We start from the raw sequence: 17,424 nt of genomic DNA on the forward strand, positions 1-17,424 counted from the left end.
AATGAAGCTAACTTGAAGTCACATGCAAGTTAGACTCATGGAATTTCTGCTTTTTATGTTAAATATGCTGGTGCCTTCTATGAAAAAGAGCAGAGTTGGAAAACTCTGGCCCATGGGCCAAATCCAGTCTGCCACTGCCATTTTGAAATGCATTATTAGAACATTTCCACATCTATTTCTTTATATATATTATTGGGGGAGTGGAATAATACTAGCATAGTAATTGCATAGTTGCAACAGAGACCATATGGTCCTTGAAACCAAAAATGTTTACTGCCAGAAAATATTAACTATAGAGGAAAATGTGGCTGGCTTGTAATATGCATAAAATTACAATAGTGCGCTGTTTATATGTGTGTTGGGGGATGGATGATTTGTTTTGGAAAAAAAAGTTTATTCTGATAGGATGGAAATGGTCCCAGTAAAGTCCTCTTTTATCCCCGGCTCCTGTTGCTTATACTTCACTTATGGTGAGAAATACTATTCACAAGAATAAGCTGTGGCATCAGAAGGGCAGAATGCCCTTCTGACTTACAGTAGTGAGCAGCACCCATCCAAGGTACAGGAACAGAGTGCTGGTGTCCCCCTGGATAAAAAGCTGTGAAAACAACTAAGGAGCCCATTTCCCATTTTCAGTCACTTAGCAACCCCCTTACCCACGCAAACTCATAGACACACGTGCCCGTTAAAATGCCAGAACACACAGAACCCTAAACTTCTTCGACTTTACTGCCAGTGTTTGTACATGCTTTTCTAGCATAATGTTTGGTAAAATTCACAGCACAACATGAGGTACTGGCACAGGCAAATTCAGAGAAAAAGCAAGATGGTATTTGTCCCCGGAATCAGACGGGGTAGGATCCTAGATAAGGAATATGAAACACACCTAATGCTGCATGCTAACAACACCGCTGAACCTGTACACCTCAAAATGGCTATGTTTCCCATTGCCTCTTTTACCCAGATGTAAAGCAAAACTCGTCAGCCATAAAAGTAATTTGCAAAGATCACAAACCAGAGTGGCAATATTCAAAGTTTCAGTTATGGGACTCTAATTTGAAAACCCATTTCCCCCCCTGTATTTAATTTTGCAGTGAGTTCCTCTTCTAAGAAAGAGTTTGTGGAAATGAGGTGCTAAAAAGTGTGGCCCAAGTGCTAAAATGACAGAAGAACAAACAAGATGAGAGATCTTGAGGCTCTGAGTTCAAACCCTAGTACTACAAAACCAAAACAAGACAAAGTTCAGGAGGAGGAAGGGGTGACGTTGATGAAGACGCTTCGTCCACATAAGTGGACATGTTTTGATGTACCGAAACCCCTTTGGACAACTGTGTCAGAATAGTCCAGAAAAAAAAAAAGAATTAAGGATTCTGTTATGTTCCAACTAAAAAGATCAAAAGCATAAAGGACAGCATATTAATTCAGTAATCGAGGTAACCTACCAAGCAATGTCACATGGGAGAATCACGTGGTGAGAGGGCCTTTCCTGGCTCTTCCCTGTTAGAAATAATTCTCACCCTGGCTTTTTCCCGTGGGTTCCAGGAAAGAAACCTGGACTGGTTTCCCAGGATGCGGGCCATGTCTCTGGTGAGCAGTGACTCAGAGGGGGAGCAGAACGAGCTGCGGAACCTGCAGGAGAAACTGGAGTCCACCATGAAGCTGGTCACCAATCTCTCCGGCCAGCTATCGGAATTAAAGGACCAGGTAAGGAAGTGGGGGGAAGTCCCACCCCCACCCCCAGCACAAACACTCCCCGATACTGTGCACCACAAAAGTCCCACGAGAGGGAGAAATGAGTAATGCTTGTGCGACCGTGTGCACGCTACACCTGGACAGAAGGACAGACTCCATCCGCCCTGCCCTCCGCACTCAGCCCCCCTTCACAGGGACCTCTCTTCAGTGTTGCCCAGGATATAGGGAAAATAAAACCAAAAAAGTAAGTGAGGCGACACAAACTACTTTAGCAAAGTATTCAACAACAACAACAAAAAAAAAACAAGTGCCTCAAGCTAGGCCCTTTTTACTTCAGTCACAGAGGAGATGTAAAGCTGTGTCTTGTTTTGCTTCTTAGTCCTCCTCTTGTTGAAATCTGAGGTATTTTTAAATTCAGCATCCTGGGGGAAAACCATCATCTTTGGAAAAGTCCTTTTTGCTTAATTCACTTGTCAAAAGCATACTGAGTGGCTGCCAGAAGAGAGGCGTAATGCCAGGTGTTCAGCCTGAAACAGGGAAGAGGCAGGCAGTCCCTGCTTCTCCTCACCCTGCCCACACAGCCAATGCTGGGGCCTTGGGGAGGGCAGGGCAGTGGACAGATGTGTGCTGGACCTTGAACGTTCACCTCAGATGAATACACAACAGGCCTCGCTGCTCGGTGTCAAGGACCAGAGCCCAGGATGGGGCGGGGCAGGGGGAGAGGGGACCATGGTGCTTGACTTGCAACGGCCAACTGGATAACCATGTCCGGATGGGTACAGTTCAGCATTTTCATGAGTTTCTGGGAGCTTTATCAGCCACTCTCTAGATGAGGTTATGAATTTTGCTCAGCAGTAGATACCAGGCCAACCTGCCCTGGAGGTAAGTTGCAAGGTGCACGCTCAGGTGATTTATTTCTCTTGTGTACATTATCCGTCCTGAAAACTTCCTCCACAATATTGGAGATGGTTTACAGAGCATTTTTAATAAGCCTGCCTTTGAGTTATATTTATTTTCCAACTAAATTATTCCTACCGTGCCCTAAGACTCCTTTTGGCCCTCAAGTTCTTTTCTTTCACATGTCCTGAGATGCAAATGAGAACAGACTAAAGAGCAAAGAAGGCTTAATTGATGAAGGCTCTCTACAGCCCAGAGCTTGGTAGCCACCCAAAATGAATAATAACCAAAATAACTAAAACTAATAAAGATCTAACAAGATTACTTTGCTTCTTGCCTTTTATGCCCTGCTGTGAAACATTTGACAGATGTTCCACCCTGCCAGACCGTCTCATGTGCCCATCAGCTGCCATAGCTCGTTTTTCCCACTAGCCTGAAGAGCCCGTCCTGTGTCACAGCCCTAGCGAGCTTTAGGTTTCTCCCCAGTTTGAGTTAGCTGTGGTGTTAAGAGGCTCAGTTACATCAGATGCTTTAAATTAGGTGCCAAAAGGGGAAAAAAAAGAAATCTGACAACTCTCATCTATGACAGGCTTAAACGAAAGAGCTGTTTGGATCTCCATAAAGTCTAGTGGCATTTCTCAGAGAAATCATCTGTGCTTCTAGCCCAAGACACCAAAACGGCAGTGGCCATATCCTGGGCAGTTTACCTAAGCCCCTGCCAGCACTGTTCAGGCTTTGTCATGACAGCGTCTCGTCAGGGCATGTGGGAGCTGTTTGGGGGGAATGTCACTGTTAATAGGAGTGGTTGAGCACTTCGTAAAATACATGTTTGGGGTATTTCATGGAAGGAAAACCAAGCCAGCCCCTTCCTCCAGGTTCTGTTGAAAATCCCTGGCCTCTCAGAGTCTCAGTTGTTCTGAGCAGGATTCTGAAATTGCTTTCAGACCCACTTTGCAAACCAGTGAGCCCCATCCAGGGACTGAATGGAGCCATAGCAGAAGGCAGCCCCGGGTCTATAGATGCCCTCTTGCTCAGCCCCTTGTTTTCTTGAGGAAGGTCATCCACAGGAGGCTCATAGAAATGTTTGCAGCTTCACGTGACAACACCACAGCGGGGGTTCTGACCCCTCCCCCGGCAGCGTGGGGTTTTGCTTTTGTGTGGTGTATGTGTTTTGTCACATGGTGTGTGTTATTTTGTCACTGTACTGTTTGCCTTTCATGGTTGACTGTTACTTTTTTTTTTCTTTTTCTTTTTTTTTTTTTTAGTTCTTACTCAAAGCTTTCTCAAAGCTTTGATCACTTCAGAAGTCACACTGTGCACTTGCAAGGCCTAGAGGGCCTCCTCCCCTTGACACAGTGAAGCATAGCACAAATTCAAGTAGCCGTGTTCTGGTTAAGCTAACATTTTGGTATAAAATTTGATTAAGTAGGCCCTAAGATATATTTATTCACATGAGAATCAATATGGTTTAAACTGCTTGGTTCCAGCCCTTTTTATATTTTCGTCTGTGTGTTTTAAAGTTTGGTAGTTGGAAGCACTCTTGAGAAGAAGAAGAAAAAAAAAAAACTCTTCCCCTATGAATAATTTTTAAAATGAACCATTTTTTTTCGTGAATTCTATTATAGGCTCCAAAGAGTATGAAGAGCACTAACTAGTACATTCACAAGGACTTTTTACCAGGATGGAGCTTGTTGAGTTTCAAGGTCTCCATAATTGCAGGATAATTACATTCTAGGTGCTTTGGGGAGAGTTTAACCAGGGTTTTCTATTAAAGATTGTGTTACTTCTAGCACATAATGCATTTGCTTGAGAATCTACTTGTTGAGTAGATTTGAGCTTTTTTGAGTCTGGGTGTTACAAGACTCATAAAGATTTCTTAAAGTGGTGTATGTAACAAGTCACACAGATCTGTTAGAGAAATGCTGGCTCTAAAGCCATAATTGTGAGACTTCCTGTCCTATAAAGGGGAAAATATTGGGAGGAGGGAAAAAAGCTCCACATAAGATTAATGAATAAGAAACTCTATCGCTGATATTTTGTAAAAAAAAAAAAAAAAAAAAAAGAATTATGAAAGAATGCCATTCACTGGTTTTTAAAAAAAAAGCTGGAAAACAAAAATTGCTTCATTACTTGAATATTTGGTAGATTTTCTTCTGCTTCAAAAACTTGGTAAAGGAACAATGGCTGTGTCAATGCAGATGACTTTGGTTTTCGTCTTTACCATTACTGAGGTCTTTGGTGGTTGTTTTCTTAAACTTTCCATTGGAGGAGAAAAAGTTCTTGCGAAGAGGGTATTCGTGAAAACAGGGGTAGCAGTGCCACTTTTTTTCTATAATCGTCAAGAATAGTTGGTTAGAATTACTATTCTGAGTGTTAATGATGCATCTCATCTTTAAGCTTCCTCTGCTAAGAGATTCTGAATACAAAATGTGATTCTCTTACATCCTTATTCCAAGGAGGAGACCTAATGTAAGAACTTAATATTTCTTTGCATGTTTCCTTTATAATGTGAAAGAGCAACTCCTAAGCAAAGGCTCAAGTTTCTTGAAAATGTGACTGGCTTTCTGTAGGACAGCAAGCCTTATTTGTTGTTGCCAGGAATATAAGAAGTGCTTGAAAACTCCAGATCCTTATTAGCATGTTGCACTTTTCATGCGAGAGGGTAATTGACCTCATTAACTGAGGAGTGGACTGTCAAGGAGACCTCACGGAATGCTGTTCACGTTCTTTACCCTGTGGTGGGACCACAAAAGAATACCAGGGCAACATCTGAAGAGAAGGTAGTCGGTTCAGTGTGAGACTTGGAGTGAGAAAGTCCTAAAGTGCCAATAACCCTACAAGCAGGTGGCTTCTGAGCTGGTGGAAAAATGCAGTAGAGGCTTCCCAGGAAAGGAACGGGCATGAGCAAAGGCATGACAATGCATGGCACGCTCAAGGAATGGCAGAATGTTCTGGTTAACTCACTTCTTCCTTTCGATCAACACTTAGGAAACCACACATTTTGCCAAACACAACACTAGGTATTGAGAGTCAGGGAGGAAGAGGACCTAGCCTCTGCCTTCTACAACTTGGAGACAAGTAAAGATGAGAAGAGCGGAGGTGATCAGCAGTGTGTTACACACTTGTGGACTCAGGGAATGGAGGAGAGGGAGCGCAGTGGCTCACACCTGTAATCCTAGCTCCTCAGGAGGCTGAGATCTGAGGATCAGGGTTCAAAGCCAGCCCAGGCACAAAAGTTCCTGACACTCTTAATGTCCAGTTAACCTCCAGAAAATAGAAAGTGGGGCTTGGCTCAAGGGTAAGGTGGTAGCCTTGAACTGAAGAGCTCAGGGACAACGCCCAGGCCCAGGGGTAAGGTGATAGCCTTGAGATGAAGAGCTCAGGGACAGCACCCAGGCCGAGTTCAAGCCCATGACACCCCCCCCCCCAAAAAAAAAAGAAAAGAAAAGAAGAATGCACATAGAAGAAGGATTTGAATCTTGACCCTACAACCTTCTCAGAGCTGCTAGAGCTGGAGCTTGGTTTCAGGGTTTGCCAGGTATAAGAGAGTGTCTCTAAGAATTGTAACAGTGTCCATGCATTTCTGTTAAGTCAGCATATTTGTATTCAAGAGGTGCTTTAGTTTTATTTCTCCGTATCTCAGGGTCATCATTTATGTGCATAATCAATTTTATAGACTGTAAAATCATTCTGATTGCTAGAGTTTCCTTGGGATTTAGAATCTAAGTAACCAGGACCGCACTGTGTGTTTGACTTGAAAACAGCTTTTCAAAGACTGCTGAGATCTCTTGGGAACCATAATTGTGGTGTTTGTGTGCTGTCGATGAACTTTATTTTCTGTGCCAGCCTATAACCCGAGTGGCTGAGTTAGTAGATTCAATTTTGCTCACTTCTACTTGTGTCTACTGTTTCCACACAAGATCTTTCCGATGTTTCGTTGCATCTGGTTTAGAAAGCTACAAATATTCTTTGCTTCAAGTTCAGACTGGAGTCAAAAGGAGACACTGCACACACTCCAGCTGCTTCTCCATGTGTTCAGACAGAAACAGCAGGATGGCGTGCACTGTCGGCCCCAGCTAAACGCAGCTTGGAGGACTTGAGATCACTACACAGGGACAGTTTGCCTTACTCGAACAAAGTAGAAGGTTTAGTGTTTGGATTTTGAGTACAGTTAAGGTAGCTGTGACTCTAATGAATATTTTTACGGAGTCAAATTTTGTTTCACATGTCCAGAAAAAATGCTGCTATAGGAAATTCTGCTAAGTATGGGCTCTGATCATTATACTTTTTTAAAGTAGGTCATAGTAACAGACAATAATGATGCCCTGGTAGTAAGATAAATAGAGATGGATAGATAGGTGGGTGAGTCGACTTGAGCAAATGAGGCCTGAAATAACATGAGACTATGCAGGAGTTAATGTGGGAAAACCTCAGGAGCAGTTACCTTGGCGAGTTAAGCTGTTATTGGGTAACTAAATGCCAAAGAGGCACAAATACTTTAGACCAGTGCCTTCTCCTTTATCAATCACTGAAGTCACAGCATCCGCTGAAATGACTGCCTGCCCTCCTGAAGGCAGAGCTGGATCAAAACGGAATCAGACAAATTGGGCCTGCTGTATACTCAGCTGCTGACATCCTTCCCCAGCCCTCTTCCATATGACAGACCCCCAATACTTCCTTTGAAGTGCTTAAGTACATGAAACTTAACTTCTGGGCAGCTGTGGTGCATAGTGAAGTTTAAGTACCACTTTATTTTTTTCCTGGGAAAACAGAAGCAAAATTAAGTAGATATGTACTTGGGGCTTGAATTCAGAGAATTGGCTACAAATTCCATCTTATGGGGAAGGGAACTGTAAGATTTGGGTGGGAGGGAGGGAAGCGGAATGGTGAGTAGAAAGACAAGCCTAAAAAGTTAAGATAGGACGGTGACTAAGGTAGCTAATGGTGGCTGCAGAAATGAGGAGACAGGCCATCCGCTGGGGACTCACACGCTAGAAGACATGAAATGTGCTGGCTGTGAGTTTGAGTACCAGGAGAACCAATTTCAGAGATCGAGGCTCCTCTCGCTAGCAGGTATTGAAAGCACAATCACAGGGAAAGTCTTTGGGTTGAGAGACCTCAGTGGCCTTGGATCAGAAACTTCTCCAAGTGCGCTTTGCTAGGAGAGGAGTACGCCAGGATTCAAAGCGTAAGACAGGTGCTGTTAAACTTTCATTGGATTCCCTCTCAGGTTGGAGGGTTGGGAAAAGTGGGTCTGAGCTGAATTGCAGTAAGATGAATGTGTGACTAGCTTGTGAATGTGATGGTGATTTATTCCCTGTCGCCTGATGGGACTCCTCCCTCTGCAGCTGGACCTACAGCCCCGGCTAGCAAGTGACACTTCCCTGCCACATGTCACTAGCCCAGGGAAGCCTTAGGCTGGGCTGCCGCTCTTCCTGCTGGTCCCTGCTAAAAGCTTCATGAGAAGCTTCCTTTTGGAAATAAGTCAATTGTTGTAAATCTTTCTGTCTTAATTACAAAAGGGAAAGCATTTTCACTGGAGCCTAAAAATAGCTTTTAAGTGAAGGCTTTGCAAAAGAAAAAAAAAATATACACCACCTTGAAATTGAAGCTGGAGAAGGTACTCCTGTTTTAGGTTTCTCACACTGTTTTGAACCAAAAATGTATTCAATGGAAACTGAGGTCTGTTCATCTTCCCTGCTGTAGAAGTAAGTAGAGGCCTATGTCCTCTGAGCTGTACCTAAGAGACAGGAAGTACCACCCCTATGAATAAGGAAACTGACTTTTAGACATTAAATGACACACTGTACGGAAATAGTGTCATTCCAGGCCTACATTCTTTCTTACTCCTCTCCCCTAATTCCCCTCAGTTTAGGGAACCAAAACCCCAGGCATGGAATGTACCATCTAATTGACGGTCATGCCAGCCTCAAATCCAGAGCCAGGACTACCCAGGTGAAGAAAGGTCTTGATATAAGAACTTAAGTACACCCTAAAATGCTTAGAAAATATTTAAAACAGATATAAGAACTCAGCCAGGCACTAGTGTCTCATGCCTCTAATCCTAGCTACTCAGAAGGCTGAGATTTGAAGATCTAAGTTCAAAGCCAGCCAGGAGCACAAAAGGCCTGAGACTCTTATCTCCAATTAACCTCTAGAGAACAGGAAGTAGGGGCTTGGCTCAAGGGTAGAGTGGTAGCCTTGAGCTGAAGAGCTCAGGGACAACATCCAGGCCCAAGGGTAGGGTGGTAGCCTTGAGCTGAAGAGCTCAGGGACAGAGCCTAGGCCCCAAAACCCACCAAAAAAAAAAAGAAGAAGAAAGAACTGCCCATTTGCCAGTGGCTATGGAAGCAGTTGTTCTGAGAACTTGCCTTAAGGAAATTTCTGTCTCGGTGTCTGTGATTGGCAGGCATAAGCAGTGCTGGAGGCCAGAGCATCCCGTTGAGCCCTTCATTATTCTGGATCTTTGGGAGACGGGAGGCAAATCTCATCTTCCACTGGAGCTTGACACCAGTGGTGCGAATTTGTAATCCCAGTTACTCAGGAGGCTGAGATCTGAGGATCCCAGCTCAAAGCCAGACCAGGCAGGAAAGTCTGTACGAGCCTCGTCTCCAGTAACCCACCACAAAGCCAGAAGTCGAGCTTTGACTCAAGGGGTAGAGCTGCTGAATTCAAGCCCCAGGAGCAGCACAAAGAAGATATATAAAAATAGAGAACCAGATGATTTTTCCTCTATCCCACCCATCAAAGCATCACTACCAAGAAACAGCCCGAACTCCTAAACACACAGCTTTCGGGATAGTGGGCTGAGTGGATACTTTTATCCTGAGCCACCATTTTCCAATGGGTCATTTGGAAATGGTTTGGGGAAACAACGAAGGACCCTGTGCTTGTCCTGTGGCATTGTTTCCTTACCAATAAGAAGCAGCAGTACTTCTGAATGTTACATTGCATGACGAGGCCACAGAATTCCCTGCCCCGCCTAGAAAGACCCCGTGGTCCAAGCTCTGTACGTTGGAGAAGATGACAGGATTTCTATTTGTAGAAAGTAGGTTTCAGCACAAACCCTAACCACAGAACGTAGTCAATCTATGGTTCAGTGTATGAGCTGACGTACAGGAAGCATCTAGGTCTCACGATGAAACTTTTTAACTTTCCAGATGACAGAACAAAGGAAGCAGAAACAAAGAATTGGCCTTCTAGGACATCCTCCTCACATGAATGTCAACCCACAGCAGCCAGCCTGAGCAGGTGCGCTGCTGGAGTGGTGTTTACCCCTTTCGGTTCTCAGCGGCGTGGTGCGGCTCGTCACTTCTGATTTCACCCACTGAGGTTACATCCACGCTTCGTACATTTGTAAATACTCAGTTTTCTACCATATGTATATGATTGCTACTAAAGGTTTCGATATATGTATTGTAATTAGATTTGTTGGCATGATGACTTTTCATTTGTGCCAAATATAAATATATATATATATACATATATTTTAAAAAATGCCTTTCTTGGACGGACAAAAGAAAGCACCTGATTTGCACTTGAACCAGATGATAGACTTAAAAGCATATGACATGTATTTTGTATTTAAAACTAGGATAGTCCGTATTTATGTCATATATATATATATAACTATGCAATATGAATTATACAATCACAACAAATTTGTAACTCCCGTGTGCCCTAATAAGGGAGTGTCCATCTTTGAAGCTGGTGTGTGAATACTGTGTAATAAATGGTTAAATATTGAACGATGCTGCTGCCAGAATTATATTAATAGTGAGTTTCAGGCCCTTGGGCATTTCCTACCATGTAATTATCCTGTGATGATGCTTTTTCTCCTTCCTAGTAGCATCCGCGCCTCTGTCTCTTAGTGACATGTGCCAAGTCTAAGAACTGTACAATCAACATTCATTTGAAAGAAACACAACCTTAGTTTCAAGGATACTCTTAAGCTTCTAAATCTGTCATTGAAACTATATCTTTAAGTAAGAGAGCCATATTAGAGGCTCACACTTTAGCTTGTAAAGAATTTAGTGAATTTTTTTTCCTTTAAGGGAACCTTTTTAAGTAATGTTTGAGATAGCTAAGAATCTGTTGGCCAACCTAGTATCATCTCCAGGGTGAATTTAGATATTATAAGGAGATGAGACAAATGGTGGTTTCCGAATTATTTAGTCTAACAGTAGAGTTGTATTTTCCTTCATCGGAACCATCTGGCTACAGTAATGAAGTACTATTAAAACTCTCTGCATCCATATGAAGTTGAGATCGGAGCTGTCCCCTGAGACTCGTACTTGAACTCTGAACACTGATGCGTTCTGAAAAAGAAGAGCCACGTTTTAGTTTTAGTCCTTCGTCGCCTGACTTCTTGTCTGGATAGATGAGAAGGGTGAGGAAACTTGGCTACCTGTGGTCTAATTTTGTACCTGGGTCTCATTTTACTCCAGAGCCTTTCTGCAAAAAAAAAATAAAAATAAAAATAAATAAAAAATGTTTTAAAACATATTAATAGCAGATTTCTGAGCTGAGTCAAGTTTGTAAATGCATATATAAAAATATTTAATAAATATTCATAGAATACTAAACAGGACTGATGGGTTTCATTTGTCATTTCTTTGGGACTGCAAAGCTATTCAGATCACTCAGGACTAATTCAAACTACAACCAACTTGATTATCAGATTGGTTTGGAAAATGCTGACCTGATTTTTTTTTTAAAAAATAACAACCATTGTTAGGATAACTGGTGAAAACCACTGGACAAATACCACGGGATTGGGGGTACTTCATACAGTACTGGGCCTATGACAGTAGATGCTATCTGCTCAGGCCACTATTTATGCTGTCCCTTGGGTAAAACTGTCGTCACTAATAGCTGAAGCTTATTTCATTCCACCCCCTGCTCCGGGTTCCGTAAGAGTCCGTTTCGAATGTTTTATCTTGGGAGAGAACGAGGAAAGAGGTGGTGTGGATCAAGACGCCTTCTGCTCATACAAGTTGGATGGAAATCCTTAGTACAGCACTGTTGGGATAAAAATAAATGCAAAGGCCGGGAGTTTGGCCTAGTGGTTAAAGTGCTTGCCTAGCATGCATGAAGACCCGGGTTCGATTCCTCGGTACCACATACATAGAAAAAAAGCCAGAAGTGGTGCTGAGGCTCAAGTGGTAGAGCTCTAGCCTTGAGAAAGTCCAAGGACAGTGCTCAGGCCCTGAGCTCAAACCCAGGACTGGCAAAAAAAATAAATAAATAAATAAATGCAAAGTGAAGGGATTTTTTTTTAACTTTTTTAATGTTATTATAAAAGTGAAGTACAGAGGGGTTCCAGTTACGTAAGTCAGGTAATGAATACATTTCTTTTGGGGCAGTGTCACCCCTTACCTCGTTCTCTCCCAGTTTTTCCCTCCTAACCCCGCCCACCTTTGTAGGGTTCATTTCCAGCCGAGTGTCTGGTGAATCCCCCTGCTTCATTGGTTGAACCCTTTGTCCCCCAAGTAAAATGTTTTTACAAAGCTATTCAAATGTAGAAAAACTCATTCCTTCCTCCAGCAGCGTTCTCCTTTTCTGATTTCCAATACTGGAATTTGAATTCAGGGCCTGAGTTCTGTCCCTTAGCATCCTTTGCTCAAGGCTGGTGATGCTTCAGCACTTGAGTCACAGCTCCACTTTCAGCTTTTTTTCTTGAGGGGGTGGAAGCGGTTAACTGAAGAGGAATGTTTTGAATCTGTTGCCCAAGCTGGCTTTGAACTGTAATCCTCAGTCTCAGTAGCTAGAATTGTAGGTGTTCTTTTTGACACCGGTTTTTCTGTGTGCCTTGGAAACTGGGTCTGGATTGGATTCCAGTTCAGTAAATAGTTTCCTAACCAATGCTTCCACTTTATAAATTCACGAACTTAAAAAAATACAAATTAATCATTTTCCAGTCAGTGTACCCAATGTGCACAAGATTTTTTTCCATCATGGGGCAAGGCCAGGATACTCACAGACTTTCCTGACTCAAACCAAAAGGAGCTCTGTGCTCAACCATGCGGTGTGCCCTAGCCAGCAAGGACTTGCTGTTCCCTTAGGCTTTCTCTTTGATCCCTCTCACTGCCCGGCACCCAGTGGCAGTGTGTGTGGTTGGTCTCCCAAGTCCCAGCCAGTTCACTGAGAAGTTCTGCATTGACATGTCAAGGTGGCAGTATATAAAGATTTGTCATGTTTCATTTGAACCCTGTCCCTGAAGATATAAATCTACACTCAGCTTGCCAACTTGAGCAGAGACTAATTGAAATTGGAATGGCCTCCATCCTGGTGGAGCAGGTCCATCCTCTCTTTGGAGCTTGGGTGTCAATAGTAGAGTAGCTGTTACAGAACACAACATCTGAAGAAAGCCATGTCACCGCTGCTGGTAACTGGGCTCGGGCCTGCTTCCTCCGCAAGCCACCTTGCAGCACCTTGATTTCAGGGATGGAGACCGAGGTCATCTTCATTGTGATCTATCATGCAAAAGAAGGTTGGCAGTACCAAGCTTTGGCAAATTTTCTTTCCCCCCCGCCCCTCTTCTTTTTTTCCCCAAGTTAGAATGGTCTGGGAAATTCCATTCTACTTTGATCAAATGTATCATATCTTACCCTTGTCTCCTGCTGTCTCTAAAATGGTATGTATGGTCAGAAACTTCTCTGTACCCCTATAAATAAAGCTTCCTCTTTACATCTGCTGTGGTCTAAAACTCTTAAAGTGCATCCTGTACAATTGTCCTTACAGTTGTATCTATTTCCACGCTCCCTGGCATGCACATGCAAGATACAACATCGTTCATCTTTGTTTTTTTTCTCCTAGACTGGGACTCAAATTCAAACTCAGTATCTGACACTTTTGCTCACTGGCTGATGTGCTACCACCTGAGCCACAACTCCATCTATGTATGTATGCATGCAGGTATGCATGCATGTATGTTTATACGTATGTATATATGTCTGTATGTATGTTTGTTTGTATGCATGCATGCGTGCTAGTACTCGGGGAGGGTATATGTCCTGTCCCCTTTGCTTTATTAGCTCTCTTATCATGTAAGCCACAGCCCCACTTCCAGCTTTTTGTGGCTAACTGGAGATAAGGATCTTAAGGACCTTATTGCCCTGGCTGGCTTTTGAACTGCAATCTTCCAATCTCTGTCTTCCTGAGTAGCTAAAATTGTAAGTATAAGCCACCAGTACCTGGCTCTTCAATTTTTTAAAATTTAATTTACTTAGTTTATTTCCAAGTTCATGTTTCTCAAGTTTCATTCACATGTGTATGTTATTTTAAATTTTGGTTGGACTTGCTGAAAATGGATTGCTTGACTTTGCCTCAGGTACATCTTGCTCTTTTTGCCATTTGAGTAGTTCTCTAATATAACAAAAGTATGCACCTTTGTATCCACAACCAGACAAAAGTTTTACTTTAGGGTGGTGGGAAATTATCAAGATCTTTACAATAAACTAAGGAATTAGCCTGTTAAGAACTGAAACTCTAAGCCAGGTGCAGTGGCTCACACCTATAATCCTAGCTCCTCAGAAGGAGGATTGAGGTTCAAAGTCAGCCCGGGCACTAAAGTCTGTGAGACTCTTATCTCCAGTTAACCACTAGAAAACAGGAAATGGAGCTGTGGCTCAAGGGATAGGGCCGTAGCCTTGAGCTGAAGAGCTCAGGGACAACGCCCAGGGCCCAGAGTTAAAGCCCCACAAGTGACAGAAGCCAAACAAACAAAACTCTAGTGATAGAGTCATGGCTGAAATGGTAGAGCAGTTGGCTAATGTGAGAAAAGGATCATTTCTATCAAAGTACTTACTTTATTTTGATCTTGAGATAATTCTTTTTCTGAAGGATTTAGGGGGCTTTACCCTGTTGATTACATTTTACTTATATACATCTTTTTCCTGAACACTTCAATTAAGACATCCTGTTAGAAGCTCTTTGAATTTTAGTTTGCATCCTGTTAATTAAGCCAAATCCTTCTGCAGATTGAGAACTTGAGCTCAACCAATGTGAGCAGAGGGGTGGGACTTACCAGGCTAGGGATTAAAAGGGAGCAGTCTGCCTGTCCTACCAGCTCACTTGCCAGAGTCATGGCTAATGGCACATCTTTCTGCAGACATAAACTTTGTCTCACTGGAGTTTCTGTAGAGTTGGTATCTGTATTCTTAGATGACACCCCAACAACGGGAGCCATTTTTAACACTACCCAGTGTGAAGGCTCTGAGTTCAGATCCCAGCACTGCTAAATAAAAACTAAACTAGATGTCTGCGACATCCTACTATAAATACTTGGGATAATTCATCCATAGCAAACAGCCAGAAAGTTTCTGATAATTATTTAAAATTAATCAGGAGACCTTAATGCCGACTTCTGTGCAAATTTAGAGGTAAATTTATTTCCACAATAATATTAGGCTAGTTGCAAGAAAGTTACTCAGGAGGCAGAGATCAGAAAGATCATAGTTCAAGACCAGCTTGGGCAAAAGCTTGTTGAGACCACTACCTCAACAGAAAAATTGGGGCCTGATGGAACAGACCTGTCGTAAATGGGCCTGGACAAACAGTGATACCTTATCTCAAAAAAAGAAAAAGAGAAAGAACCAGAGAAAAAAAGGGCTAAAATCATAGAGTACTTTACTAGTAAGCACAAATCCTTATGTTCCAACTCCAGTATTGCCAAGAAACTGAAGAATCTATTCTAGTATAACTACATACTTACAGAAGCAGAGTCGGATTCTTTTAAAAGTCTCATCACTCATCAGTGTTTATTAAGAGATATTATATGACAATAAAAAATCACTTCGTATAAAGATAAGCAGTGTGCTCTCAATACAATGTGGTCTGTCAACCCATCCAGCAGGAAATGAAACTTACTTGAAAAAATAGGAAGGCCCTAAAGAGGTAGAAGAATAACTGACACACACCCCAGCTCAATTCCAAACACTTCCAGACTTTACCAAATCTAGGGCTCACTCAACCCTTTCCAGATGTGGTCTTCCTTCCAGAACAGGCCCATAGAGAATTTTTTTATTTTTCCCAAACAGTTCCCTATCTGTACATGTGGAAAGCCCCAAAAGGACTTGCATTTCTTTTATTCGTTTTTTTTTTTTGTGCATCATGGGGCTTGAATTCACTGTCCTGAGCTCTTCAGCTCAAGGCTACCACCCTACCCCTGGGCCTGGGCATTGTCCCTGAGCTCTTCAGCTCAAGGATAGGGTGGTAGCCCCACTTCCATTTTCTAGAGGTTAATTGGAGATAAGAGTCTCGGCTCTTTTTGTGCCCCAGCTGGCTTTGAACCTAGATCCTCAGATCTCAGCCTCCTGAGTAGCTAGGATTAGAGGTATGAGCCACCACAAATGGCTCAGACTTGCATATCTTTCCCAATCTCTTTTCATCAGAGAAGCCAACACATTAGAAAGTATTGAATATGAGTACTTCTTGTCAAGACCGAAAACTCTGTGGCAAAGATAATAGGCAAAGTGAAGTCTTAAAAGTCTCACCTTGAGAATGATAAATCTCACATAAATAACTCTTAATTTGGCTGCCTTTTCCAAAAGGACAGTTATCTGGCTCCATCGAGGTGACTCTCACCCAGTGAGATGCTGCTGGCGCCCAAGGTGAGGCCTGCCTCAGGGGCCCTGCCTGTCCTCCAGCAAACCCTGTGTTCCTGTCTACCACACTGGCAAAACATGAACAGTCAACCAGAGTGTTGGAAAACCCCCATCAAGATTTCAATTTTACAGAAAGTACCCAACATTCCACTTGTTTTGCATCACAAAGTAGTGGTTGAAGTCAAGGATTGAGTAAACCCGCCATGTGTGTGGTTTTTGTGGGTGGTTACAGTTTAAAATGACGATTGGACCTCACCAGTCACCTGACAGAAGAGGACTCTGACGGCAGTTGTAATTAATCCACTCAGGATGATAACAAACATGTTTCCACCTTTGGCATGCTATGCCATGATTAGTAATTCTTAGAACCTCAAGGCCAGTCCAGAAACCTCAAGTCTACCCTGCTCCCCTAAGATAACTTCCCAATGTGGAAAAAAATGAAAAAATTAATCACTGCTTTTTACATGTGACAATGCTTCAAGAAAGCACCAGTGGCTATGATTTTTAATTCATTTGTGGGGGGGGGGGGGAGGAACCAAAACCAAATGAGTTAACTGGTGCAGGACTTAAAGAAAAGAAAAAGAAATACCAAGAAAGAAACTTCACATAGTATAAGGTCATGACAAACCAGTGTGAGAGAATCCTCACACCCAAAAGTGAAACTGCATCATCCACCCAGCCTGGAAAGAAAAAAGAAAGCTGAAAAAAAAAAAGCACCATCAAATAAGAATGGGGGAGTTAGAGAAAAGCCCTAAGGTAAATTCTGAACAACACCAGAAAGAATCCCACAACATAACAAGTGGAGAAACCCTAGTGGAAAGAACTTGCTAGCTTTTTTTGTAATTATCCCAATAAAAAGCTGGTCCCATATCAATAGAGAACGTTATAGAAGATCTAGGAATTGAACCTGTGCACTCCTGAATTCATGTAAGTCATTTTATTCTTCATTCACATACTCATCTCCTCTCCAGTGCATAAAGTATAGTCAGAATCTTCTATAGAAAGGACAACTAAGGGCCAGGAGTTTGGCCTAGTGGTAGAGTGCTTGCCTAACATGCAAGAAGACCTGGGTTCAGTTCCTCAGTACCACATACATAGAAAAGCCAGGAGTGGTGCCGTGGCTCAAGTGGCAGAGTGCTAGCCTTAAAGAAAAAGACCAAGGACAGTGCTCAGGCCTGAGTTCAAGCCCCAGGACTGGTTTAAAAAAAAAAAGAAAGAAAAGAAAAGA

The 17,424-nt window shown here is 42.7% G+C and overlaps 1 protein-coding gene across 1 annotated transcript in view; it reads left to right on the forward strand.

The window, feature by feature from the left end:
- The window catches only part of Itpr1 (inositol 1,4,5-trisphosphate receptor type 1), a 275,564-nt gene extending 264,390 nt beyond the window's left edge, over positions 1–11,174 (forward strand). The window contains exons 61-62 of the mRNA XM_090323963.1: positions 1,543–1,704; positions 9,750–11,174. Of these exons, the coding sequence (XP_090180089.1) occupies positions 1,543–1,704; positions 9,750–9,836 (249 nt within the window). The 3' untranslated portion in view covers positions 9,837–11,174. The remainder of the gene's footprint in view (positions 1–1,542; positions 1,705–9,749) is intronic.
- Positions 11,175–17,424: the final 6,250 nt, after the last annotated feature.

Source organism: Megascapheus bottae, chromosome 33 (assembly GCF_031878675.1).
Source record: "Megascapheus bottae isolate mThoBot1 chromosome 33, mThoBot2.hap1, whole genome shotgun sequence".
Taxonomy (NCBI): Eukaryota; Metazoa; Chordata; class Mammalia; order Rodentia; family Geomyidae; genus Megascapheus; species Megascapheus bottae.